This window comes from Struthio camelus, chromosome W (assembly GCF_040807025.1).
Source record: "Struthio camelus isolate bStrCam1 chromosome W, bStrCam1.hap1, whole genome shotgun sequence".
In the NCBI taxonomy this organism is placed as follows: domain Eukaryota; kingdom Metazoa; phylum Chordata; class Aves; order Struthioniformes; family Struthionidae; genus Struthio; species Struthio camelus.
The window spans coordinates 19,392,706-19,420,199 of NC_090981.1; the positions used below are offsets into that span (position 1 = coordinate 19,392,706).

Below are 27,494 nucleotides of genomic sequence, written 5' to 3' on the forward strand. Positions count from 1 at the left end.
CTGTGCGCTTTCTCAGCTGCCTTTTATTTCCTGCATTCAGTGCATGGAATACCTCTTTTTAAAAGACAGGTTTTGCTGCTGTACCTTTTTAGGTCTTAGCTCTCCTCCGTTCCTAGTCGGAAATTTCTACGACTCTGTTACTTTTCTGATTTCTTTCATTCTTTTACACTTCATTCCTTTCTTTGCCCTCTTCTGCCGCTGCTCACTAGCTCAATAAATTCAGCAAGTATCTTTGTTTTAAAAAAAGAAAAAAGAGAGAGAGAGAAGACTAACATTGGACGGCATTTCTAAAAAGCTTTTGTTAGAGCAGAGCATTTTGAAAAGCATACGGGCCAGTCAGAAAAGTGGGGTTCTCATCAAGGCTTAAAGGTAATTTGTTTCTGATTTTGCAACAAAACGTTTCACCAAAATAAGTTATATTTGATGTTTCAGCAGGCCCACATATCCCACCCTCTCTCCACAGAGATTTAGAGCAAATTTTTTTTTTTTTTTTTTTTTTTTTAAGGTAGATCTGAAGAGGGCAGTTGGGTGAAAGCTATCCAGATTAGTTTCAACAGATGGGTGGAGAGTTTTATAACCAACATCTTTTTAACAAAGTGGCTTGGTTCTGAATGGTGCTGTGACGAAAAAACTGAGGCCAGGCCAAGAACAGTAACTTTCCAATTCAGCTTAGCTGCAGCCAAAACACAACTTCAGCTGATCACAAGTAGAGGGCACTTACAATATCACCTGTTCTGCTAGAGACCTCTCAGCAGGGGCAGAAATCTCCACCAATGGGGCTGTAATATCTTTAGCCCTTACAGCTGCTTGCAAAGTCACTATCTGACTAAGATCACAGCATCAGAGCAAGAACTAGGGTAACTATACTCCCTCTAAGCCAAAAAGCGCGTCAAACAGACTACTGACTTTGAAAGTCCGGCAGAGCGCTTTTTTAAAGTGGCAAAGTGGTTTTTGCACACTTACATTTCTAGCCTTTCTCTACTGATAAGCCCTGTCACATCCTCCTTCAACATCCTCATTTGTGACGTGGTATCTAAAATTCACATACGCAATCTTAGAAAGCAAGGCCACACCAGTATATTTGTTCTAGAAAGTACTTACACACATGAAGGAGCTGGAAAGAATAAATGACCACTATTTGCTCTTACTCATGGCTGCTGTAACTTCAGTTAAATCAATCAAATTGCCACGGGGCTGAATCTGACCCTGGCACGTATTCATAGCATACGCCTCACTTCTAATGTTTGTGCAGTCCTCCGAGCCGTGTATATTCCTAGGGTAGGTTACGATAACAAGACAAAGGTGGAAAGGCAGCACAAGTAGCCGTGCTTGCGCCACCTGTACCTTAGCACAACTAAGGAGCATCAGAAGTGGTGCCAAAGGCTTTGTCACAAATTAACAAGCACTTCAAACCTCCCGAGACCCTAATTATGCCCCTGCTTTTTTCTTTCTGTACTCACCGGTACTAACAAGAATAAAGGCAGCCCATCCAAGCCCATCTCTGCTGCAACCCCACGAACACGTTGCTTCACAGATATACTCTTAACTCGTAGGCATTAGTTCCCCTTTTTGAGGGCTTCACTACTGATAGGTATTTGGCTTTTTTCCAAAGGTTTCAGCTTGGACCTCTGTTGGATATCAATTATGCAGGCTACAGGAATTCCCAATAACACGGGGTTCTCTGTTTCAGTACATAACTTGATACAGAAAATACCCGAGCGACACAGAATGTCATTTTAACAGGATGCTTGTTTAAGTAGCAGTTGGGTCATTTTTCCCCTCAAGGATATTAATTAGCCTAACAAAAATGGGAACGGTTATCTTTGGCTTTTTTCTGATCCACTAGAATCTCACTTGCAAGAAGAAATAACTCACTCTTAGAGCTGGCATCACACACACACGCAAAGGAACTTCAAATTCCTCAACACTCCTGCCAGAAGGAGCTAGCTCCCATTTCCTTACAGGAATTCATTAAGCCCATAAACTGCATTTTTCAGCCTTAGAAAAAAGGACCCTGCATTTTTTCTCGCATAAGAACGAACCTTGTGAAGATTTTTTTCAGACCACTGACCCTTCTCTCATTCGCGTGTACAATTCAACCTGAATTTAGTACAGCCTTGCTAGTTACTATTTTTCATAGCAGCTACTAAAATGCTGCTGTTGTACAACCCACAAGTGGCCTAAAAGAGATACCACCTTAACCTGTACAAAGCACCTAAATGCTTAGCATGATAAGGGGGGCTGCACAAAAACAGCACAAAAGTAGCAAGTGTTACTGCTCAGTAGGATACCAGGCAGCTCTGAAGCCTGCAGGTAATCTGTGGCATTTTTAAGATTTAGCCTCAATTTAAAGGTCTGTACCTGTATGTAAAGGTCTGTTACAAGTTAACCTAACCAGGAATAATTTAGATTTATCTAAGCTACCTCTCTTTGGAACTGTAATATACTGGATTTGAACGCGCTCTAACATGCATACAGGCATATAAAGGTTTTTAGTCAGAGCATCTCAGGCAAGGTTATGAAATAGCTATTAGGCAGTGCTGAGAGGCACTGGTGCGATCACCTGTCACATTCCAGCCTCAAGGACCTAAACACACCACATGCTGGTAGCAAGCAAAATTATTGTATCATTGTAAAGATGTGCAGTAAAAGCAATCAGTGCCCCCAACACTAGAGCAGAGCATGCAGCTAAGACCACACTTTGCCTTACCTGCAGATGCAGACCCATTTCTCACAGCCTGACCTTACGCTCCGTGCTGGTTACAGTGCCGTAACTTTGGTCACAGTGAGGCAGGAGCTACAACAAAAGCAGGTCATGCCAAATTACGTGCTTTTTACAGTGTTATTTATCAGTGTGTATTTCCTGCCGAGACAACAGTATGATCCTTGAGGCAAGTATCTCCAAAACATCGTGACAGTATTGTCTCCTGAAAAAGTCCACGGTCATGGGGGGAAAAAAAAAAAGTTATCAGCACTGTTTGCTAGAAAAGATAAATAATTGGCAACAGCGATTCCACATCTGCATAGCACCTCTGCCACCCTCATGTGGCTGGTCTCCCTTCTTTTTGGATGTTCCCTCACAACTGCTTTCAGCAGTCGCCCATATCCTCCGTATCCAAATGTCAGAGCTTTCCTGGATCTCCTTTCATTCCTCGTGACCCTCATATTTGAGCAAACTTACCCACTCACAAAGCAGCGGAAATGGCTTCTACAGCTAGCAATGATTGGCAGTTGAGAGCTGTCTTTACATATCCAAATATCTTTGACATCTGCTTTTCTAAGTTGATTTCAGCCTAAATTTAACATAGTGATGTCAGTGTCCTATCTGCTGAGCTTTCTCTACCAACCTGTTCACAACGCTACCCAGCAGATGGTTCAAAAGCTGAATATAATTTTAACTCGCTCCATAATTCACTCATGTCAATGTGGCTCAGACTCTGGAAAGGGCTTTCACTCAGACGGGAAGTAATTTAGAATTTAATCAGCTCGACAGAGCGTACTGCAGGCACTTTTGCTTTTCTTGACCTTTAACGGAAAAAGCTGAACTCTTGGCCATTCATACCAGAACGTTATTTTATATATACGTGAACAAACAATGCTCAGTAAAGGGAGAGAACTAATGGAAAATTATCAAATCAAGGCATTCTGATTTGCAGCTGATGACTCAGAACTACAGCAAAAGCCCTTCATAGAGCCAGAGATCTTGAATGGAGAAAGACTATCTCACTTGACCATATCATGTCCCAGCACCCAACTCCAAGGGGAAATTACAAAGAAGAATGCCAACCTCTCCTTTTGGGGCAACGAAAGTAAACTCCTATAGGAGGAGGAAAGATTAGACCCTTAAAAATTCTCCAGCGAAGGTGAGGACAGCTGTGGAGCTTGTCACAATAGTGGCCTCACAACCTGGCAGCTGGAAGGCTGGTCCACTGCAATGACATTGGCTGTTCCAGGTGCTGCCAAATCAGAAGATGACTTCTGCCTCCAGTTATCACCTGTGAAAAACAATAAAGGCCAAGCCCAGGCAAGGGAGAAGGAAAACAGAAATTCCACTTCAATTTTAATTCATGCCAGCACACAAACACCTTTTGATTATTTCACTTCCTCTTCCATCATATCATGAAAGATGCTGGGGGAAGGGGGGCAACAAAAGACAATTTCACATATTATACACTGTAAAATGAAATTACAATAAAACAAGCTGAAGAGCAAACACCCCTTTACTGAGCAATGACAAACAGAAGTCCCTGTACCACCCTTTCAGTTTATGATACAAAGAGCAGAGGTGCTCCCAAAGAGAGACCAAGACTAAGAGAGTCAGGTTCAGGGCTGGTTTTTTTCCAGACAAGACAGACGGTCAAAAAATGTGCCAAATAAGTAACCGGACCGTGTAAATGTAATTCCGATAAACACTGTATACCAGCTATATTAAAGATAAACCTTTAAAATAGGTACAATCATCTAGGAAAAACATTTATTCAACTAATTTACAGAGGAAGCCAGTTAAGGCAAAATATATTACTTGGAAATAGACAGGCTTTCACTGGGTACAAATACAAGCTGGCTTAACAGTATACGGTATATAAAAGTGTCCTTTGAAAGCATTTAAGAAAGGTAAAGGCAGAGCAATATAAGCTGAAAAGTTTTTTTTTTTTTTTAGACAAACAAAAATTTGTTCTTTGTTTTTAAAAAAGTATTTTTAGCAAAATATTCTCTCACACTTACTTCTATATTTTTGAATAAAGATTTAAGTTTGTGTGAGCATATAGGGCATTCTTAGCTATGAAAAACAGACACTAAAAAAGACCTACATGAGAAACAATGCGCCCATGACATCAAGAAAGGCATTTAAGATTTATAAATGTTTTAGAAAATCCAGGATAGCAAAGCAAGTGGTATAAACGTCACCATTTTCCACATTAACTTGCCGATACCCACAACTTGATTGAAGAAATTACATAATTCCATATAAAACATGAAGTTTGGAAATGCTGGAGTAAATTACGTTGTTGGAACTGCAATGCTGAGAACGTTTGTTGTTTATGTGGTACCTGATCTAAAACCCACTGAAGCAACTTGAAATTTATCTAGTGTTTCAATGGGAGATGAATTTCATCTCTGCTACAAAAAAAGCTATATATAAAAAGAAAAAAGATGCAGCATGGAAAATAAGAATTCAGAATTATTTGGCTCAGACTTCAACTAGCTGAGCATGAATCTGTGCTCTTCCTCAGCAGCTCACTGTTAGATGTTTTAAAAACTCCTCAGCATCAGTCCTGAGAACTTATATACAGACACCAAACCCGTCAGGTGTAAAGTACTACCTAAGCACAGGCCCCAAGAAAATATCTAACACAGAAGGTAGTCTCTCTGGATTTAAGATATAGATATCTAAGATATATATGTTTATATTACTAATACAATAGTAATAGCTAAACAATAGACCCCTTCTTTCAAAAACATACTGAGTAAATAAAAAATTAAACATCTCAGCAAATGCCTATTAAGGTGTCAAACAATAGCACATCCCATTTTACAAACTGTAATGCTATTTGTCCCAGTTATAAATATATCTGTTCTAATTTCCTCTTTCGTAAATCATATTGGAAATCACCTGCTTATTAAAAACTGGAATTGCTCATTTCCACTACCGGAAAGTACCTTCAATTCTTAAAAAGTAAAATATAGTTACAGGCAGATTACAAATCTGTGTTGTATCCACTGAGGATTAGAATACGCAGCTTTCATTTCAACTCCAGAAACAAAAACAGTATTCCTTAGTGTCATGGATCAGCCTTCCTTCAAACAGTCCTGGGTGGTAAGCGTTGTTTGTACATTCCTGCTAGAGCCTTGGCTGCACTGTAGATCATCTGTCGACGGGACATGCCAGTGAATACCACATGCCAATCAGTCCTGTTGACATTCAGTAAATTCTTCTCAAGCACTTCACCCACTGTCACCAACAGGCCTGACCATCTCAGATTGTAGTCCTGAGGAGTGAGACTCTGAGCCTGGGTAACATTTTGAGAAGAGATTATTTAAACAAAGAAATGAATAGCTTTGTTTCTATCTTCAACACTACCAAGTTTCATCAATAATCATTATCAGTGGGACTATATGAGAAATAAAAGGATATTGGAACCCAAAGTTACAACAGCCCCATAATTTGGCTAGCCAGTACTGCTTTTTGGCTTTACATGGAATTACGATCCTAGTGACATCCGAACAGTTTAGAACTGAAATACAGCACAGTTGAAGTAAAGCTGTTCTGTCATTATCAGGAAGCAGTCTTCTCTCAAAGTAGCCAACAACTGGAATCGACAGTTATACACATTCATACAATGACTCTCACCTTCCAAAGCTTTTCCAAATGCTTAAAATGTCCCAGTGAAGTAGACAAGTAACCAAGGGCAAAAAGAAAGCTGAACTTAGCAGAAGAGGAGACCAAGTTATTTGCACGAGATCACAGAGGAAGCACGTACTGAAGTGGGCAATAATTCCACAGAGGACTGAAGCTGGAAGCAGAAGGGGAACAGTGGGGGAAGCATCACTGCATTTATCTGTTCTCATGCTCATCCTAGGCATCCACCTCCGGCCGCTGTTGCGAACAATGAAGGGCTAGATGACTTTTAGCCTCGTTAAAGATTGCTCTTAGTGTTACTTAGCTCTTCATAGCAATACATAACGGGCCAAATTCTTCATACAGATTTTGACAAAGACCCGAGTTAGTCTCTTTCCATTGTACATATGGCAGATAAAGGCTAATAGTGTGTTCCAGCCTTGCTAAAGGCTACTGTCTTGCAGCAATAACAGCATATAGGTTTGTCTGAACACACATCCTACTGTAATACTGAAATGCTTTGTTGTTAACAAGATGTACATGTACATAAAAGGTGGACTTCCTAAGCAAGAGGTGAGGAAATTCAACATTTCTCCTGACCACTCAGAATGGATGGGCAGTAAGAAGTAGATGACAGAGTGTCTCAAACTGCAAGAGGGAAGTGAATATGATTTATTATTCCCCATTATGATCCACAATTACACTTAACTTCACGGATGAATTTTTTTTTCCAGCTAGAAATCAAGTAAACTTCAAAACAGAAAAACCTTGTAGCAATTTCTCATCAAAGTTGCAATCTCTAGCTCCGGAAAGATGGCACCAGGTGTCTTACCAGAAACAGTTCTCAAAATAAGCCCTCAAATACATCCTTTTACTGCCTCAAAGCAGACAATATTTAAGAGTTATGAACAGCCACGAGTCCCACATTATGTGCTTAGAAAACTTTATGCTACTGGGAAAGGCACATCATCTCCACATTTACTGTGTTTAGTCACTACAGCATTATCAGGTGACACTGTTTCAGTACAAGTCTCAAAATCATCACTCAGATTTCATCTGAATACAGCCCAGCTTCACTATGCCTTCTTTGAATATCTGATGCAGAAAAACCTGCATTACTTTGGAGAGGATGTAACAAAAGGCATATTGTTGTATTAACCCATCAACAAAAAAACATTACCTGCTCTATGCAGATGGTTTTACCATTATTTCCATTACATAAAGCAACAAAACATGTAGCTAGCAAGAATCTCCACAAACATAATTGCTTTTTGTCTGCAATATAAAAGACTTGATATAGACTTAGTAAGACTTAATTACGTAGTAATCTGGATTTTAATTAAAGATATTGGACTGGATTTAGAGAAAAGCATGTTTCTTGCATGTACCTAGGAGAAACGTACTGTGATTCTCGAAGAGACAGAGAGGGAATGAAGATAACTGGTGTACATACATGACCAAGAGCATGACCAAGAGCATGACCACTATATAATTCACCATCTCATTACGCATAGATCAACTGAAACATCTAACAGCAAGACTAGGGAAAAACTAGCTCTGAAGATTAAAAAAAAAAAAAAAGCTAATTCTCACTGTTGATGTATATGCAAGGACAGTCGTCTTCAGGTAAGAGAGCAGAATTAGATTGAATTCAGGTTTCAAGATTTACAGTTCCACTGAATCCATGTTATACACCAAGTTATATTTGATAAGTTGCATATAAGTTAAAACAAGAACGCTTTCTGCTATTACACGATAAACACCACTTTTCAAAGTTTTGAGGTATGTTTACCTGACAGAAAAATATGATCAAAGTCAACTGTAATCAAGAGTTAACTCTGGGTTTTAAATAACAAAATGGAGTATAGCATGTGAAACCAAAAAAAATTAGAGACAGCTATTATACTCAGCGTTAAGATATATAGAGAGATTAGTTCACATAAAAAATTGTCACCATCTCTGTGGAGCACTGAAGTAGCAAATTCACATTGCTATCCTTATTTTTAGGTGGATTGGCCAATGGCTCTCAAAAAGTTGTATCTGCTTAATTATTTTTTGCTGTAGCTTTGTATCTTTTCTACAGTCTTTTTGAGAGCGTTCTGGAAGGCAGAGCAATATTTCCCCTTTTGCCACTGATCAGCTTTTCAAAGCTGTAAGAGCTCTGAAAAATAAAAACTAAAAGCAATCCCTCAGATATTCACTCTATTAGAATTGATATTAAAAAAGTAAAACAATTACTATTTGTTTTCTCAAAACAACCCCCTGAGAAACAAACCCTACACAGTTTTGTTTTGCAATTCTTCACAGAAACACGTATTTAAAAAGAGATTTCAGATCAGAGTTAACTGATGCATGACTCTCATTTGCTGTCAGGCAACATGCAGCGGCTGGACTTGGGGGCCGTTCCCAGGGGACGGCCAAAGAAATCTTAATCTCACAAAAAACTTCCACCAGCTATATTTAAGAAGTGCACAGTATTGCGTTATTTTCAATAGGATGAACCACAATATTTCCAAGAGTTCAATCTTTCTGTTTCAGAAACTCTAAATCTTTGTCAAAATAGCACAAGCAGAAGAGGAAGTCTGCTTTGCCTTTTAGATGAGAGTCCACATGCTCATGCTGGAATAAAACTCGCACAGATTTGGAGAAAATGCATCTGCTATTTATTAGGAGTGAGTTTTAGGGTCACTAACAAACACAGTATGCTATCAGTTTGCTGCTAAGTAACACCACAAACACCTAGGTTTTATGAGCATTATTAAAATTTGAGTGATGAGATCTCTATTTATAAAATTGTGCCTAAGTGCAAGGTAAACTTACTTCACTGAATGGCTAATACATACACGTGCACACACTTCACTTGTACATAGCTTTGTTGACCTCAGCTGAAACTCAAGACATATGTAAAGTCAGTCAAGGAAAGGAAAACAAGCCTCCGCTTGGGTAAGAGTGCTTTCTGCACTTAGTGCACTTGGTTAAGGCATTACTTAAGCTGCAAAGATTTCTTAATCTGAGAGAGAATATTCTTATTTTATCTGTTTCAATATTTGTGAGGGCTTTTTCTGAACCACTGAAATGGACCGATGGAAGTGTTACATTGATTAAAATAACATTCCCCTTTTGAGGGAATTGTTTTCTGGTTAATAGAAAAGTAAAACTAGTGCTTCCCAGTGTAATGCTTTGCAGAATGAGAATCCTGACCAACAAAATAAATAAATAAATAAATCACTTTGCCATGAATGCCTAAAGATTTTTAATTAATGCAAAAACATGACTTAAAAGTCAGTACAGAACCTATTATGCATAATCTAACCCAAGTGTCTGCATTAGGATACTGCAAGTGAAGTAGGCTGCATTTAGATTCAAAGCTTCCTTCCCTCTACCCTCTATTTAAAATCTGTAGCAAGATTAAAGCTACAGCCTAGAGTGCTAATACATTCTTCTAAATCTGTGCATGTCTGTTACAACTTGGAGGCTGCCATCCTTCCCAGTAAGGCAAGGAAAATGACGAGAAAATATAACGAATCAGCAGTAACCTGAAAACCACACTTTAATAATTTCTTTCAAACTTTTTTTTTTTAAATAGAGTAATTGTGTTTCTTATGCACACTCTAGAGCACGATAAAAGTTGGCTTTTAGCAGTAGTAATTCAAATTTAAGACCAGCATTTATATCCATTATGAAATCATGTTTTCAAACTACCATGCACCTACATCTTCCCAGGCTATTTTTCATATTTTCAATTTTAAAAGTTAAAAAAATTACCACAATGATGGTTTTCTTGAGAAAGTGGTAGATAACAGTTAAAAGCAGTTAATAACTGCCTTTCATAGTTACAGTTAGGTAGTTTTTAATCCTCTTTTCATAAAATAAAAATTCAGATGGAGCACCAGGTGCATCACCAACAAGAACTGGTATCACAAATGAAATTAAAACCTAAGTCTGAGGCCCCAGCTGGTAATCCTGGGTTGGTAAGAAATCAAAAAAACTCACCTGCTGAACATACTGTAAAGGCACTGGCGTTGCTTGGGTAAAAGCCTCCAGACGTATTCCATGAACCGGATCCTCAATAATCAGACATCCTATGTCAAACCACCTGCAAAGACATGCAAGTTACTGTACTGCTGAGCAGCGCCGAGTATTACCCAACTGAAGAACAGCACGTTAAAAGCTGAATTCTGACTCGCTCATTTTACAAAACTTCGGTAGGAACTCCACACAAATATAGATACATGCAATAATGAGTTTCATCAACATGTTCTGATACTTTGTCAACTAACGTACAAGAATATTGTAACATACATGTAATTTATTTAAAATACATGAAACTTGCAGATCACAAGGAAACAAAGGAAGCTGGTGGGGATGCGTACAGATAAATTCTTTCAGACATTTATTACGCTGCAGTTTTCATGCAATCTTCGTAAGAGTATGTATTTCTTGTTAAGATAACTTCTAACTATCAAAAAACCCTATTTTTCATTCATGTTTTATATTCAGAAGACATTATTGGTATGCCTAACCTTATAACAATCATTTAAATGGTCTATTTAGAGAAACAGTTCTGCATCTTTCAGAAAAAGATATTCCAGTAAACTACTGAAACAGTATCTGAAATGTTTCCCTGCCTAGCTTGCCAAAACTTCAAATCATTTCTCCCTAATAACAAACACTGACTTGATCCAAACAAAATCAAGGCTAATGCATCGTCATTAACTCATTTTATTCAATTCCCACAACAGAGTGTTACAGGTAAGTCACCACAGGAGTATTTTCTCCAGGGAAAGCACAGGCGCAAACGCAAGGCCAGGAATCATTATATAAGATTTAGAAAGGAAAATATTATCACAGTTGTTATTCTATACATATTATATATGTGTGTACACATAAATGGTATTTTATTCTTTAAACTGCAGGAAGCTGGATGCTGCTATGATGAAAAGAAGAAGGAAGACTCCAGCTTTAATAAACAATTGGCTGGGTCACCTTAGTTTCACATCAGAGTAAGTGCTCAGCAGAGTCAGAGAGGAAGAAGTATTTACTTGCATCTTTGTAGGGAACAGAGCACTGCAGTGCTCTATGATAGACTACTCTCGCATGCAACTAAAAAACTGCTGAGAAAGTGTCATGGTTAAGGATAACTTGCTCTGAATTAATAAAGCAATTTGAGTCTAAAAGGAAACATACACATAAAAGACTTTTCAACCTTCTCTGCAAATAGTATGTGGAGTATGAAATTGGAAGGGGAAGTAATGTCCTTCAGATAGCTGAGGCATAACTGAAAAATTTGGCCACGAGCAGTGACTGATGGGTTAAGCGTTAGGCAATTGACCTCTTAGGACTGGTGGGTGGTTACCTGGAAACTCCTTTTTCCATTAGAAGTCTGTAAGTACAGTCAAGCATATCAGTAACACACACATTGGATGCCTCATGTTAAAACTATGATAGCCCAATACCCGTTTCAGAACCACTATTAATTACTCGCTAGCACCATGACCTATCATTTCACTGCAGAAGTAAAGAGTCAGAAATACTTTACGTGTTTTTCATAACACCATGCAAAAAAAAAAAATCTTTCAGTCCCTGCTGTTGTATAAAAATTAAAGCATGCATTAAGTTATTCTTTGTTTCTATTGTAATTAGTATCAAAGTTAAGGATATTTTGGGGTCTGAAACATGTGGAGAGAAGAACTAGCACTCCTTCCAATAAGACTGAAGTCCTGGGTCTGCTCCTCCATTTTGAATACTTTAGACAACATTTTCAGATTTAGGATCAAGTAAATTCAAAGGAGGAGAACAGTAACTATTTTGAAACACAGATCTTGTCATAGTTACTCCTTTGTGGAGATATGACAAAACACCTAAATCAGACTGGAACATGGAAATGAACACTAAACAGAAAAGTTAAAACACTTCCTAATTCCATTTACTTTAGGAAAATCCATCATCCATCTTCCACTGAGGATACTAAATGGACTTTTAAAAATTGAGCAAAAGCAGAGCAAACGACAAAAAAGCCAGCAAAAATGCAAAGATTAAAAACGTTACTTAATAATATTATTTTGGTCTTTTAAAGAAATCGCATTAAGAAAAACATAACATTGTCCTTAAAGCTTTGGAAATTGATTAAAAAAATTAAAGAACTACCTGTCAAAAAACACATTAAGAAATCAAGTTATATCATGCTATTTGAAAAAAAAAATTATGTCTGTGCAAGAAAAATGAAAAAAAAAAGTACATACTTGGTGAAAGGCAAATAGATCATACATTATCTGAGAAAATCATATTACTACAAATGCCAGAACATCTCTCAACATACTTTGTGACCTGAACACAATTTGAGAGAGTAAAAAGTGCATTTCTAGCCAACTTCCAATTTTCACAAGTTCTTACTTTTATCAGTTCAGTACAACTTCATCACGTTTTCAGATTGTGCATCTTGATAAACCTGTTAAACTGTCAAGACTCTCTGGACAGAGAGCTGAACACCACCACCAAAATCAAGTCTGCCAAAGCAATACTACAAACAGACTGCTTCTTTCATTTCTTCTGCCCGAAGTGATACTACTAACACCTCTTTACAGGCCCTTGAGCCAATAATCCTTCTCCTTCCCTCCTAGGAAAATATTTAAGGTTCTCACTTGTCTGGAAGCAATTCCTCAATGAAGCTTTCTACAGATACTGCAGGCTGTTTTTCATGTATTACTCCTGTTCGACGCAAGCTGTCTATCCTTTCTTGGGCTCCCTAAATGATAAAATAAGCTGTTAGACAACATTCTCTTTGAAATCCAGCCTAGCACAATACTTACAGAAGAATAAACAGAACTCTAGAAGAATGTATTTTTCAAGTTAAGTAGAACATATATATTAGAGATTTGTAAAAAATGACTCTTATTTTGAAGTAAAATAAAGTATGAAAACCCAGCTCATTCTGGAATTCCCAACACTAAAAAAACTATGATAAAAACCAATTAAATATTTCTAGCATGTTATTTTTTCCATGAAAGAGACAGACTAGTATGCAAAGAATTCCCAATCTGTAACTGTACCAAGTTTCACTATCAGTTAAAGTGTCCGGATATATTGCTGTTACTCACATAGACATTCTTACAGTTTCAGATTTGGCTGTTTTCAACCCTTTACAATGCAACGGCTTTGGATGAACTTTGCAACACCAGAGGACAGAATCTCTTTGTCCCTCCAAGTAAAGCTTTACGAATAATTCACCCCAAACCTGTTATCATCTGAAGTTATAATAGCAATACTACTACCACACTGAAGTGGTCAAACTGGTAAGAAACGCATATATTATTTCCTTTTCCCAATATAAAATTGTATCAGCTAATACATTACCATAAGGATAGGTTTAACTCTATGAACACTGCCCCACCTGTTAGGAGAAAACACTTCCTTCCTAAGGTATAAGTGAATTGCTCGCATTTAAGAATCGGGATACTAAGTTTCTTTGCACGTTTTTCTGGGTATTGGCCAGGAGGTGGTGGCACTTAAGTACACCCAAGGAACACGGACATTTTTAAAGTCTTGTGAAACGGTCTTTGCTGACCTCTGCTCTAGGCTAGCTAGCACAGCTGTTTGTGCAGTTGTGCAGCAAGTTCCTACTTTTCAGGGTTAGGCCAGTTCCATAACCCACTTCACCCATTCAGTTCCACAACCAGCAGCGCCAGTAGACTGCAAAAGGCAACAAGAGGTAGGAACAAGCAGTCAGAAAACATAAGAGACTTCAGCTTTGCCACTGGAGAGACACCGTTTGAATCACTGTTCGATACGCTTGTTCCTGAGTAAGGCCTCACCTGGAGGAAGCAAAACTCAGCGCACAGAATCAGATCTCAGAAACTACAGAACTGTGCATGCATCCTAACAGTTCCCCTCCCCTTCCTCTGTATATCTGTTTCTGAACCTATTAATTTTGAAAATCTGCCACTACAGTAAAATACATTTGTTTTTCCCTATCCCCTCACACATTTCTAAAGGTAAAAAGAAAATCAGGGTGACACAGGTATTCAATTCCCATTAAACATTTCATAAAACACAGACACTCATCTACTTTCTCAGGGCCAGTTCATATCCTGATATTATAAATTGGCCATACCTTCACTAAATTGCATAGTCCCTGGTATATATTACAAACTGGTAATATAGATCTGTTTCGAAAGACCCTTGTGACAAGCGTTGACCAAACAATCTTAGGTCTACAGAATTAGTGGGGAGACAATAAAAACCTCAGGGTCTCAAGTTTCTAATATTCCCAACACGCTGCACTGGCAATAGATTGACAGAAGTCTAATATACTTTGAAACCACAGTATTATGACAAAATATGCTAAATGAAGTGGCAATCAATGACAGTACAAAAAAATTGCATGTTTCTACTCTTCATTTGCTGTGAATGAGTTTACAGCAAGAAATAAGCCCTTCCAAAAAGCAGTTTCAAAGAGATCCAGTGATCCAAATGGCACAAAAAGGAAACATTTGCTAACACTATAAAAAGATTTTCCTTTTACGGAAAATATGATTCCTCCGGGCGAACTTTTCCGCACTCTCTCTCTGCATTGGAGGCAATCTCCTTTCAATGCCTTTAGCGTTGCTATATATCTACTTACTTTTAATCCAGCGGCATAGCCCACAGGCTGTGGTGCAATGTTAGACTGTGCAGCCTCTCCAGTAACAACAGCCATTCCAAAGACTTCTTGAAAGGCATCTCTAATTGCTGCGACTTTTACTTCTTTATTAGAAGTAACCACTATGTCTAGTTCTCCCCCAGTTCCTGTAAAAAAAAAAAAAAAAATATATATATATATACACATAAACTAGAATGGTTATTACATCATTACTATAATATAATAATATATTAATGTTAATATATACATTAATGTTAATATATTATTATTACATTATACAAACACACACACACAACCCCTCACACTGCAGTTATAAAGCTAGTTCAAATACTTTCTATATCTTAAAGTACGCTTCAGCTGGTCTCTTTCTCGTGTACTATACGAAACTTACTTCACGAAGCAGAAGTAACTGAAGTTAGCTAGTCACTTAACTTTTACTTCCTAAGTGATCTATATACATTGAAAGAAAGACAACGGGAACTGGTTGTTCAGCATTCTGGAGAGGAAAAAAAAAGCCCAACCACTGATTTGAAAAGACAACTCATGGATTCAGGAAATAATTCTTGCATCCATTTCTGAAGGGTTCTGTTTTCATTCTCTGGAGAGTGGTAAGGCGTGTGGGTAATACCGAAACTCTTCCTTATGACAGGGACCAAGAACACAGATTTATTTCACAGAAGACCATAAACTGTCAAATTGAAAGCCTCAAAAGAAAGGCTCATATCGTCTAGTTGTCCTTGGACTGTGAATTCTGTATCATTTCATTGCTTTTCTGTTTCTCTAAATATTCCACAACTTTGTACTTTTTTAATGATACGGAATAAAAAAAATTGACAGTATTCCCAAACATATTAAACCATAAAGAGGGAAGAGTTTTTATTAAGTTTTGTTTAACCATAAAACAAAACTGCTCATAAATAAAGAGAAATCTAGAACTACTCCAGAAGACTCATGAACTCAATTGTAAAGCACATCCGTGTTTATTATAATTGAATCATTTTTACTGTCAAATTGAACTTGTTTTATCCAAAAATCTTGGAAAACTTCAGATATAAACTCTGATTGTCCTTGCTGTGACAAACCACTTCAGAACAGCTTAAACATTTTTCAGACATGGAATATGTCACCACAAAAAAGTTCTGTGAGCAGACTGCATCAGCAAGTTTAAAGGAATCAGACAAATTCATGGACAAGTTCAAAAACAAGCACTAAAAGTAACAGGTAGGGACATACCCTTTACCATCCTCTGCCCAATTACTGCGGATGATGAAGGAGCGCAAGGGGAACAGACTGCCAAAGTCACCAGATTGACCAGCATTTCCTAAATAGCATCTCCTGCTGCTGGAGACAGGACACTGCGCTAGAACCACCACTGGTCTCACCCAATAGGGCATGTCTTATGTTCTCACAATGCATTTGATACTGCTTAAACCGTGAAATCAACATTTTGACAGAAGTAGCAGACCAGTAAAGCATCAGTCTTTTAACCTGTTATTTCTCAAGCTCTCTAACTGTACAAAGACAAGTTAGGCTACATCTTAAAGAGAAAAAAAGGACAAAAGACACCAGCGGTTTTGCTTCTAAACATTAACATTCCACCTAGGTACACCTGCTGATGAAGTCTGCAGTATTTATCCCAATCTAAGAAAGATTCCCATGTTGGTAGTAATAAGCCTGAACCTTACATTTAAAAAAAAAAAAAAAAAAAAAAAAAAAACCACAAGCTCATATTATTCAGCACATCTCAATTTCAGGAAATATCATATTTTTATTAAGAATCACCAGAGGCATGACAGAACATTAATAAAGGATGTTTTGTGCAGGGTTTTTTTTTTTTTTTAGGTTTTTAAATATCAGTTGCTGTGCTGCATGGAATTGCATGTACACATCACTGAACTTTGGATGATTATTTTAAACACTGTGAAGCAAGGGGACAAAAAAAATTACAGAAATTAATGCAAGTACCTCTTTTCACTGATTCCTTCATAGTAAAACCAAGATAATGAACATAAGTAAATAAGTGCTTAAAGTTGACCAAAGTTTTTTCTGAAGTTAGCCTTGTTTGAGTGCCTAGGGTAGAAACTGTTAAGAACTTTTAGAGTAACTAACTCGTAATATACATAAGAACAGTAACTCCATCCCTACTTTGTGTTCTGCACTAGCAGATCATAATCTACCTTCTTCTGAATTGAGGATCATGACATATCAAAAGTATGTCTTCACTCATCACAGGCACCACAGAAGAGGAATGAAGGTATTACATGCACAAAAAATAATTTCTGACTGGATCTGTCAAGCACTATGCTAATACAAAAATATTAAAATCTAAAATATATGAATCAGATAGAGGTGCCACATCAAGTTACGCTCCGTTTCCTGAGCCTGGGATTTCATTACACCTTACATACACTGTAACTTGAAATGACAGCTCCACATATAATTTAACATTCACTGTCTCCTTTCGTTATAAAGGCACTGATTTTCACGTGGTAACGAACCATTTTTTGTGCAAATCAAAGTTTTCCAATCCGGCTGCCTGCCTCAGACTGAAATCCTCACAATGTGAGAGAGAGAGAAAAGTTCAGCTGTTTCCAGGAAAGAGATTTCAGAAGTAATATTTGCTCACATTACAAATTTCTTGCAATCACCTCATCGAGAGGTTCCGGTGCTTCCAGGCTTTGGTGTTACGAATCTGAAATTTATTCGGAATTGCAGCAACGGAGAGAAAGACGAAAGAAGCAGAGTCATTTGCTGTACAGGACATGACTCTTGTTGACCCCAGAAATGTTTTTTGGCAGGAAGTGAACACTAAGTTTACAAATCTCTGCCCTACTCCCACAACCTGCAACTAAAAACTAAACGCAGTATACTAACAGTCAAGATGTATATAGCAGCTTTCATTTTCAACATGACTTGAGAAAACTTTCAGTAACAGTAAGTGAATTATATGGTTATCTGAATCCTACAAGCAAAGCATTTTATTAAAGACTTCCTACTTTAGGTAATGCTATCCTTTCTGATGAATACTGCGTCAAACGACCCAAAGATCTCTCCTCGGATCGCTAAAAATCCTACCTTAAAAAGGGCCTGTTAAGGCAAACGTTAACTACGGTTCCCTGAACTGTGCATAATCAACATTTACTGCAGCTTTGCATTGTCCCCAGCTCCTCCTCTCAGCAAATACTTTTGTTTCAGTTGTTGGCTGGCCTTCTCAGTGATTTCATATCCCACTATCTCTCCATTAGTGAGCTGCTGGGATGTTTTCACTTAAATTTAAGACCATTAACTACTAGTCAGTAATTAAGCCATCTTCCCCTTTTATTTCACATATTGTCTGCTGCATTAGTACAATAGCGCAGCCACATGGTTAGCTAGATCACAGAACAGGTCCAGCTCAAAAACTGCCCAGGAAAACAAAAAACAATTAAAAAATGTTGTAGTTACTTCTCAGCCAAATCAGTTTCCTGATCTGCTTCACTTACATCCGGACAAAAGGCTTTACCGGCACAACTAAGAAGGAGGACTGACTGCTTATGCCAGTACTACAGGGTAGGGAGCCACTCTGGTCAAATTATGCCTTTACTTTCATGTATTAATGAGGTAGCAACCTCAGATCACTTCTAAAGTGGCATATAATATATTCTAACCACTCAAAAAATGTATTGAATACCACAAAGTTTCTGCCTCTCAGAAATTGTCAAGCTGTAATGGAAATGCAGTGCTTTTCCTTCCAGGCTCAACGCTCCGTAATGCTTCAGAGTTCATCACGCTGTTTTAAAGTTTAAACTATCCTGTTAACTGAAGCAGGAACTATTTTAGACCTGCCAGACTTCCTAAAAATATTATAAATACTTTTGGACTAGAAAAATGGAGCAGCTGCAAGACAGACGGAAGCCTCAAAAGCAAGGTAAATACTTCTGCCCTATGCCTCTCTGAGCCTGTCTACTGCCTTTTGGATTCTTTTAATCTTAATATGGTGACCTACACAGCAGTCAAGTATGCCATCTGACAGGATTCATATGGATGGTATATTCTGAAGTTAACTTTGTAAGAAGACTACAAGCTCAAACAGAGAAACAGCAGGAAAAAGATAAGCGTATGGAACTCAGAGACAAGATCTTCTCATTGTTTTTTTCTTTAGAATTTCCTCATTTTTCACAAGTTACACTTAAGGGGTAAAACTGCGCAACTGCCTGAATTGCAGTGAAACACAGAAATCAAATGAACCTTAAAAGACGGTGAAAGAGCAGTGAGCCTCTACCAGAGCGAGCGATGCGTTGGATAACACACTTGAGAAATCAATACAATACTGTGAATATGAATCAAGACACCACATACGCAAGTGTACAAGTACTGTGGCCTATTTATCATTTACTATTACTTCAGCCTATTTGTGAATTAAACTTGCTACTCAATGGTTTGTCACAAATACTTACTGATATATGGAGCCATGCCAGGATCCAGTGTTGTGATCATGGTTTCTACTGAATGTTTGGTTTTATCAAGAACAGACTTCACCATGGGATTCCCAGCTACACCCTAAATTTAACAAACAGATTTGCATATTTAGTCTTCCGCATTTTCCCCAGAACCTGAAAATATTACCACTACAAAAAACAAAACAAAAAAAACAAAAAAACCCCACCCCCCATCCTTCAAATATCAAGCTGCTTTGTGTTTTCCTCACCACACGTACACTCTGTAGCACCTACGGTATGGCACTCCTCAGCATAAGTGTTCCAGCCGGTGATTATCACTGTATAACTCTTGATTTGCAACATATAGTTCAAACATCATCTTTGTTATCTTCTACATTAACATATTACTTAAAGGACTTACAAAAAAACATCCCAGTCAGTGGTAACAGGCCACACACTTGATTTAGTCATATTCTGGGACCAGAAGCCTGAAGCATAAAGTTGTAGGTCCCCAATACTAACTATAGGTATCATCAGACTAAGAGGCTGGATTTAGACCGTGCTAACTTGAGTTGAAGAGTCTCTTTTCTAACCTTTTTAGAGACAATAGGAACTATTTTTGAATGGTCCATTATTAGCAAATATTTCTGGAGCAACAGAGCTGAAAGTTCTTAATTTATAAATAGATTCTAAACAATACTGGAAACATGTTATACCCTCTCCAGCCAAATTGTAGGTGGAGCTGCTGATAGATCTAAAAGTTTATTAAATATGAATACAAATACTGTCCTGTGTCTTGCAAATCCTAATGAATGTCTGTATCGCTTCACAACAATTTACATAACTCAGATAAGATCAAGAGGTGAAAGAAGAAAGACACCAACACTGAATCACTGAGAGATAAGGCACTGGAAACTATTTTAGAGAAACCTTTTACATAATTTCTTTAGTAAACAGACTGCTTTAAATCTAATATTAAAACTGCATATGCTTATATTTGCTTCACTAAAGGGCAAACATTACAAAGGAGAGCACTGTACGTGTACATTTTCTGTAAAGTGCTTGCTTAGTATTTCAGAGAACTGCAGAATTAGGAGAAGTCATTTCGAGATAATTAAAATTGCTGCAAAGCTTTTCCCCCCTTTAAGTAAGAATGTTTTCTATTTCTTTATTGCAAGGTTAGCAAACAAAAAAACCCCAAATTCCTAAAACGAGTGAGATATTGTATAGCTAGTAATAAGGATTATCATATTTCATGCCACACATTGAAATATTTTGCCACTGGGTTCAGGTATTCTCACCATTGTGCAGAGCACTAAGCTGGAGTGCACAATTTGGTAAAGAAAACTAAACAATTACTAACCCTAGCATAATTACACTTTCTCAAGCCAGATCCCACCACAGGCTAAAAACTTTAATATGCAAGTTACTCAGTGAGGACTTCAGGATGAAGTTCTGCACTGACTACTAGTTGGTCTCCCAGATTCCGCATGATCTTTGGAAGATGCAGCACCTGGTACGTGCTCATTATACACATCAAGAATGAGATAGCTTCAGTGTAGTTAACTCCTCATTCTCCCACCTTGGAAATTCTCAAAGAGAGGCCAGTGAACACTCTAAAGATAGGATGTTTAACACTTAAACTCAAAATTTGGTTTTTAGTACTGATGTCAAAGACGTGCACTTTCTCCAAGACTAAAGACATCTTTTGAATCTTACTGGTGTTTAGGCAACAGTAACGTGGACAAGATTGACTTGTCAGCTAATTTGTAATGGTGAGCACTAGTACTTTCAACAGGGCAACAGAATCATGTTACATGAAAAATGTTCTCTTGCAGAATGTCACCATTCATGGCAAACATCAAGAGTAAGATAATAACTGAGAAAAGTACCCTCTCTCTCCTATTAGCATCAACCACAGATTTCAAGAGGACGTTATTATTTAAAGGAAGAAAGAACATATTTCCATTATCATGAGAAGATCTCTCTCTCTGAAAAGTGCAGTGCAACAATCGTATTCTCACTGTACTGATGAGGGATTAATTTAGCTTTTTAAGACCGTACCATTGTCAAGAGGTATACTGCTAAAGACAGGGCCAGCATAGTCTGTCATGTCAAAAACAACTTTCTCCCAGCTTTGCATGCTCTAAGGGCCTTGAAAGTCCCTCCAAGACTTTGCCTTCCTGTTGGGACAATCTTCTTGACTCTCACTTCACACTTAGTATGAGTCAGTACAGAAAATGCGGTTGCTCTTGAACACAACTCAGCATTCATGCATAGCCCTTTGATCTTTTTGCCACCATCTTCATGATGCTACTTGCAGGTGTCATTTGTCACAGCTCCAAATAGGTCAGGCTGATGGAATTCTACTAGTAAATTTTGCTGTTTGTTTCCTCAGGATGATCAGACTGCTCCAAAAAGAGTATCTGCTTTGTACTATATAATTCATGCCTTCTAGTAGAGGAGAATAATCCTATAAAGTACCTTAGATGCTTTTCAGGCAAATTTTCCTTTGGTAGAAGACATATTTATTCGTGTGTCATTGAACAGAGTGATCTGTTACAGAGTAAGAAGGACTTGTATCCCATAGAAATCAACTTCAGTTCATTACGAAGTGATAAAAAAAAAAAAATCTAGAGAAATCTGACCAGGTAAATCAGCTTACTTCACAGTAACTGGACGCAGAAAAAAATAAAAACTAGTTCTTAGAGCCTTCTAGAACCTTAAAGAGGTTCTAAAGCTTCATCCGATCTAAGAACCAGTGACAGAACCTGTTAACATATCTTCCTGTCACAAGCACTAAAATGAACCTAGAACACCTATATTTATGAAGTCCTCCTTCCTCCATACAGAGGAAGGGCAAAAGCACAGCCTCAGCAAACACCACAATTAAAAAAACAGCCACCTTGCACATGAGGCATAAGACAAAAAAACATACTGACACACACACACAAAAAAAAGTCCTATTACAGTTTGTAAAAAGTATTTCCTTGTGAACAGTAACAGATTTAAAAATACCTTTATAAATCCCCACAGTCCTCCACCAGGAGCTCCACTCTGGGCAGTAGATATTCTGGGGTCTTCACGCTCCTCAGGAAAAGTGATTGCGGAACCACTCACAGTCCCAGGAGTCAAAGGTGATGAGAGTGTTGCTTGTTGAGTAACAGGATCTGCCAAAACACCTAGCAAGAGGAAAAAAAAAAAAAAAAAAAACCACACACACAAGTGTATATTTATTTTTACTGCATTTAATTTCTTATAATGAAGCAACATGCAATTGTGTAACAGGAAAATGACCAGAAAAAAAATAGAAAAATACTGGGCTCATTGATTTTCATTTCCTGAAGGCCTGAGAACCATTCTGCATGCTAAAGGTTAGCAAGTTTAACTACCTTAAATGACTTGGACAACATCTACTAATAGAATTAAGACTGCCCTGCCTGCACATTATGTATAAAATTAAACATTGATTTTCTAGGCAGGTTAGTTTAACAGTGGTGCTTTTTATTGCATTCACATTTTAAGAATAATAAGTCCTCAACAGCGGAATAAGAGGAATCGGTTGCTCTCTAAATAAAGATGTAGGAATGTTCTCTTACACAATAGAAAAAAGAGAGAGAAGTAAGTTTTCTAAACCTGAGTGCTGGAAATCAGTAGGAACAGAAAAAGAAGCAAACAAATGAAAAGATGTACTTGTTTTAAAGGAAAACAGGAGAAATTCAAATAGAAAATTCAAGCCCATTACTCAGGCCTCTTAATAGCTTTTCCAACACTAGCCTTAATTAGAAGTTATTTTTATTTTACACTGCCCAACCGATAGGTTTTTTCAAACACTTTCCTAATACATATCACTTAAAAGAGAGTCACTAATAATAGTAAGAGCCTAGCAAATCACAAATGAACAATCAAGTTTCCATCCTACTAGCAGAAAATGACATCAACTCAGCAACTACAGCAACTGCTTGCATGGAAGGCATGTATTTTTAGCTGTCCTAATGCAATTTAGTGGCTGGAAACAAGGAAATAGAAGCTGGTGTTGTGTGACAGGTGGTCTGTTCTAGATAAACAAAAAAATGAAAATGATGAGATTATGGCCAAAGATATGATTCCATAATATGGAAATATAATGGCTGAGCTTTACTCTGTTCTAAACAAAAAAGGTATACATATGTACACCTGGGCTTTCCTGGGTAAGTTAATCAAAAATACACCTCTCAAATCATGATATTTATGTAAGTCCAGATCCTGGGAGAACTCTCCTAAAAGAGAGTCTCTATCCTAGATCATGACTGTATTTTAAAACCTACTTTCATTTTGTGTGCACCTACATTGACTAGATGTACCTGGAACAATTCAGCAGTTGAATTTGCAGCAGTCTAGTACAGCGACAGGATCAGCCGCCCAGGAGATCCCCTACTCTGCCTCACAAACACAAAGAACACGAACAAAAGGTTACCTGTGACCGGAGGTGCAGAAAAAGATGGCATCAGCGGGCTCTGTGGTGCTCGACCAGCATGACCTCTGGTAATGTCATAGGTTGAGGTCATGGAAAATCCTGAAATGGGGGGACCAGTGGGTGGTGCAGAAAGACCAGGGCCAGGAGTAGAGCTTAATGGAGGAGGTGTAGAGAACTGGGACATGGAGGTACTAAAAGCTGAAGGGGCAGCAGGAGTTGGGGCAAGACTCAGAGGTGGTGCAATAGTAGAAACAGTTGCAGAAGGCACAAATGGAAGAGGAGCTGAAGTCATCATAGGAGGAATTGGAGATGCTGCAGCTGGCAAGGGCGGAGAGTATGCAGACGACGACGACATGCTTGGTGTAGCAAGGGGACTGGATAAAGCTGGGAAAAGAAAAAAAGGCATTTTAGAAAGGCTGATATCTGAGAATAATCTCAGATATCCATTTATTTCTAAAATATCTGAACAAACATATCAACTTTGCACTAGTCTGCTTCCTCCCCTCCCTCCTCTTAAGATAAATCTCACTTCTGCTTAAAGTTGCACACAACACTGATTCCACTCAATTTTTGGCGATAATATCTTGTAAGCCATGTCCCTCTTTCTTGCTTGACCCTATTTGTCATAAGCTAAAAAAAAAACCAGGATGAGTCAACGTTTGACTATTGAATTCATAGCAGCCGAAGCCTGCCTAGAACTTTCTGGTTAGTACCGCTCTTTCTGAGTCACTGTTGAATAAATAGGAATTATGATGATGGAGGAAGTACCCATCCGTAATAAGAATGTTATGACTTACTCTTTCACCAGTGCCGAGATGGAACAGTCAAAGAAGTCTGATCTAAATAGAAGCTACCCGAAGTTCATTTAAGCTTACAAGTATGATACATACTGCTGTATGTTCTGTCCTGGATATCTAGATAGTATTGTCATAACTGTTAATGGTTGCCATGTTTCACTTCAGTAACTGTTTTATTTCAATGCTGCAGAAAAATTACTCTTCATATGAATGCCATAAAAATATTAATATGCAGAGGAACTACAAAGAACAGTGAAAGACGACATCAATGAGGATCATACAGTTCAAAAATAGTTTAAAATGCACATATCAGAGACAGCAGAAGATTTAATTAGGAAAAGGTAGTGTCATTAAGCAGTTCATGATTCCGCCTACTATCATGAACTCTGCTTCTGTACTGAACTGCAAGTCTCTATATTGTTTTTCAGACATTATTTAAATTTCACTTTTCTCTTCTTAAAGTGAGCACAAAACTAGTGAAGAGGTGGGAAGAAAATCTCATACTTTAATGAGATTGAATGATGGATAACTGTTACAATTTGAACTTTCATTACATCATCATTGACCAAAGAGTTGACCAAATGAAAAAAAACAGGTTCTGTCAAATTGGCAAGGGGTCGCTTAGTTGGGATCTTTGACCATCTGACGATGACTAAAAGGGAAGTCAAGAGTGTTTGTTTTGTTAACACACACACATATAAACGACAAGGTTATTCAAGTATTTCTCTAACACATCTGCTAAAGCCAAGGCAGAGGAAGCTGGCTACAGAATCCAAGAGACATGCAAAAATCCTGCTCACCAGATTCAGATGCATCTTCAAGGACTCCTAAAAGAAATATAGCGTACAGCGTGACATGGCATTCACATATCTGTCACTTACCTGAATCATGGATAATTTCTTTGGCTATGAATAAAACACACGTCATTAGAGATTTCTCCCCCCGCCCCTTCTTTTAAACAGTGTATCAGTTTGCCTTAACCAAAGAAAAGTGTCCACTAGAATACCCAAGGTCAGAGATCTAGGAAAGTGTGAGGAAGTAGGGAGAACGTGGGAGAAAAAAAAAATGTACTTTTTGTTATCCAGGAGTTTGATTACAGGCTAGCTCAAAGAAGGGAGCTATAAGAAGGCAAAAAATACACTTCCTATATCCTGGGTAAATTAGCTGGGCAACTGTGTGAAAGGTGAATGCGTTTGTGCAGGACATGTGCGCACCACGCATACTGTTGATATCATGAATAACCATCAAAAAAAAAGGATACCAGCTTGCCTCCTTCAAATTAACAGTCAAAACTACTTATTTTACTAAAAAATTAACTTTTTAAAAAATATTTTTGCAAGGAAATAATATGCACTCCTATGTTATCTACAGGGTTGCAGGGGGAAGAAGGGGAGTTACTTCAAGGATGTGGTTCTGTGAGATGGGCTGAGCACTTCTCTCCTCCCCTGCACCCAGCTTCATACTCCTCTTCCTTTCTCTGTTTCAGTCTAGCTCTCAGCCGATCCCTGGAGAGGCAATTTTGCTCACTAAACAAAATTTAGCCAGCAAATTAAGCCAGAAAAACACAAATGACTATTTTTGATTACAGTAACCTGTTTGATGGGCTCAAATATCTCACAGTCGCAGCTTAAACTTCAACTACAGAATCAAACAGCCTGTAGAGTTGTAACCTCCCTGGAGTGTAACCAGTGTAATATCAGATGTGTCAGAAAATGAAATATTTGGTATGCAGAGCGTGGTGTCTATATTCTTGATATATCGGGCCAAGTGGCCACATAGCTTAGATCTCCATCCACAGTATTTAAAAACAAGTGATTACCCAGATTAACTACTATTCCCTGCAACAGTGTAATTCATTTTCATTTTTTCTACTCTTCATCTGTGCTCGCCATCTAAGTGTGCGCTCTCATGGGAGGAACTCCTTCTCTGGCTCCCCGTCCTTAAAAAGCACAAATGCACCTGCATAACCTCACAAAAAAGTTTTAAGAAGAAATAAGCAATTTAAAGTATCCATGAAGTCAGATTAAAAAAGCACACCTCCACAATTAAGAAACAATTTTAAATCTTCAAATTAGTCTGCAGAACAGGACTGCAATTATACTGATTGCAACATTTTTTGGATGAATTGCTGTGCTTCCAAACTCACGAACAAACGCGACCAAGACGACGTGGAAGTTTCTGTACCTAGTGAGATAGGCGTAGCAGAGGCAGCAGCAGCCCCTCCTGTGCTTGGTGGGGGGGTTCCAGGTGGAGTTGTCTCTATTCCACTCTCTTCCATCATTTTCCTTCAGCTACAAAAACCTGCAAGGAAAACAAAACAAAAAAAAGCCTATCTTGAGAAACAATACAAAAGATTTTTAATGAAAACATGAAGGTCACACAGCACAGCGACCTGTGTTCCTGAACAGGACTGGCGATTCAAATGCCAGCCCTAGGGGGAAAAAAAAAAAAAAAAAAAAGAAAAGATCTGAGTAGCCTCAAGCACAATATGTCTCCGTTCCCCTGCACCTTCCCTTCATTTTTAGCACTATGATAATATTTCAAATTCCAAACCTCTTTCTAAAAATCCTACTGCACATGCTCAGTTACTGTTGTTAATATATTCTGGTGGTATTCAGATGAGCAACACTAGAGAAGCAACCACACACCACAAAATCCAATCCCATTTTAAGGGGGGAAAAAAAAAAATCTTACAATTGGGTATTTTGTTTCATTTAGTGAACTGTAGCAATTTGAACACTGATGTGATATTTTCAGAACCAGGGCATGAAAGGAAGCAAGCTGTGACAAAAGGCAAGAGAGGACCAAAGCCTCCCCCTCCTGGCAGCAGAAAACCACAAGATCA

At 38.0% G+C, this 27,494-nt stretch overlaps 2 protein-coding genes across 15 annotated transcripts in view; both read right to left on the bottom strand.

Annotated features, from left to right (window-relative positions):
• The window catches only part of LOC138060830 (cortexin-3-like), a 49,106-nt gene extending 45,175 nt beyond the window's left edge, over positions 1–3,931 (bottom strand). For both annotated transcript variants that reach the window (XR_011137282.1, XM_068924858.1), the window contains exon 1: positions 2,711–3,931. The gene's annotated coding sequence lies outside the window, so the exon portion shown is untranslated. The remainder of the gene's footprint in view (positions 1–2,710) is intronic.
• A 114-nt stretch (positions 3,932–4,045) lies between these two features.
• Positions 4,046–27,494, bottom strand: part of LOC104150301 (protein PRRC1) — a 30,855-nt gene continuing 7,406 nt past the window's right edge. For 7 of the 13 annotated variants that reach the window (XM_068924851.1, XM_068924854.1, XM_068924852.1 and 4 more), the window contains exons 2-9: positions 26,834–26,950; positions 23,853–24,236; positions 22,415–22,578; positions 19,415–19,517; positions 14,961–15,124; positions 12,982–13,085; positions 10,334–10,436; positions 4,046–6,011 (exon numbers count right to left, since the gene is read on the bottom strand). In XM_068924851.1, coding sequence (XP_068780952.1) covers positions 5,802–6,011; positions 10,334–10,436; positions 12,982–13,085; positions 14,961–15,124; positions 19,415–19,517; positions 22,415–22,578; positions 23,853–24,236; positions 26,834–26,930 — 1,329 coding nt within the window. In that variant the 5' untranslated portion in view covers positions 26,931–26,950 and the 3' untranslated portion in view covers positions 4,046–5,801. Of the gene's footprint in view, positions 6,012–10,333; positions 10,437–12,981; positions 13,086–14,960; positions 15,125–19,414; positions 19,518–22,414; positions 22,579–23,852; positions 24,237–25,449; positions 25,477–26,833; positions 26,951–27,494 lie in introns of all 13 variants that reach the window. The other 6 variants (XM_068924846.1, XM_068924844.1, XM_068924848.1 and 3 more) reach the window with 1 other exon arrangement.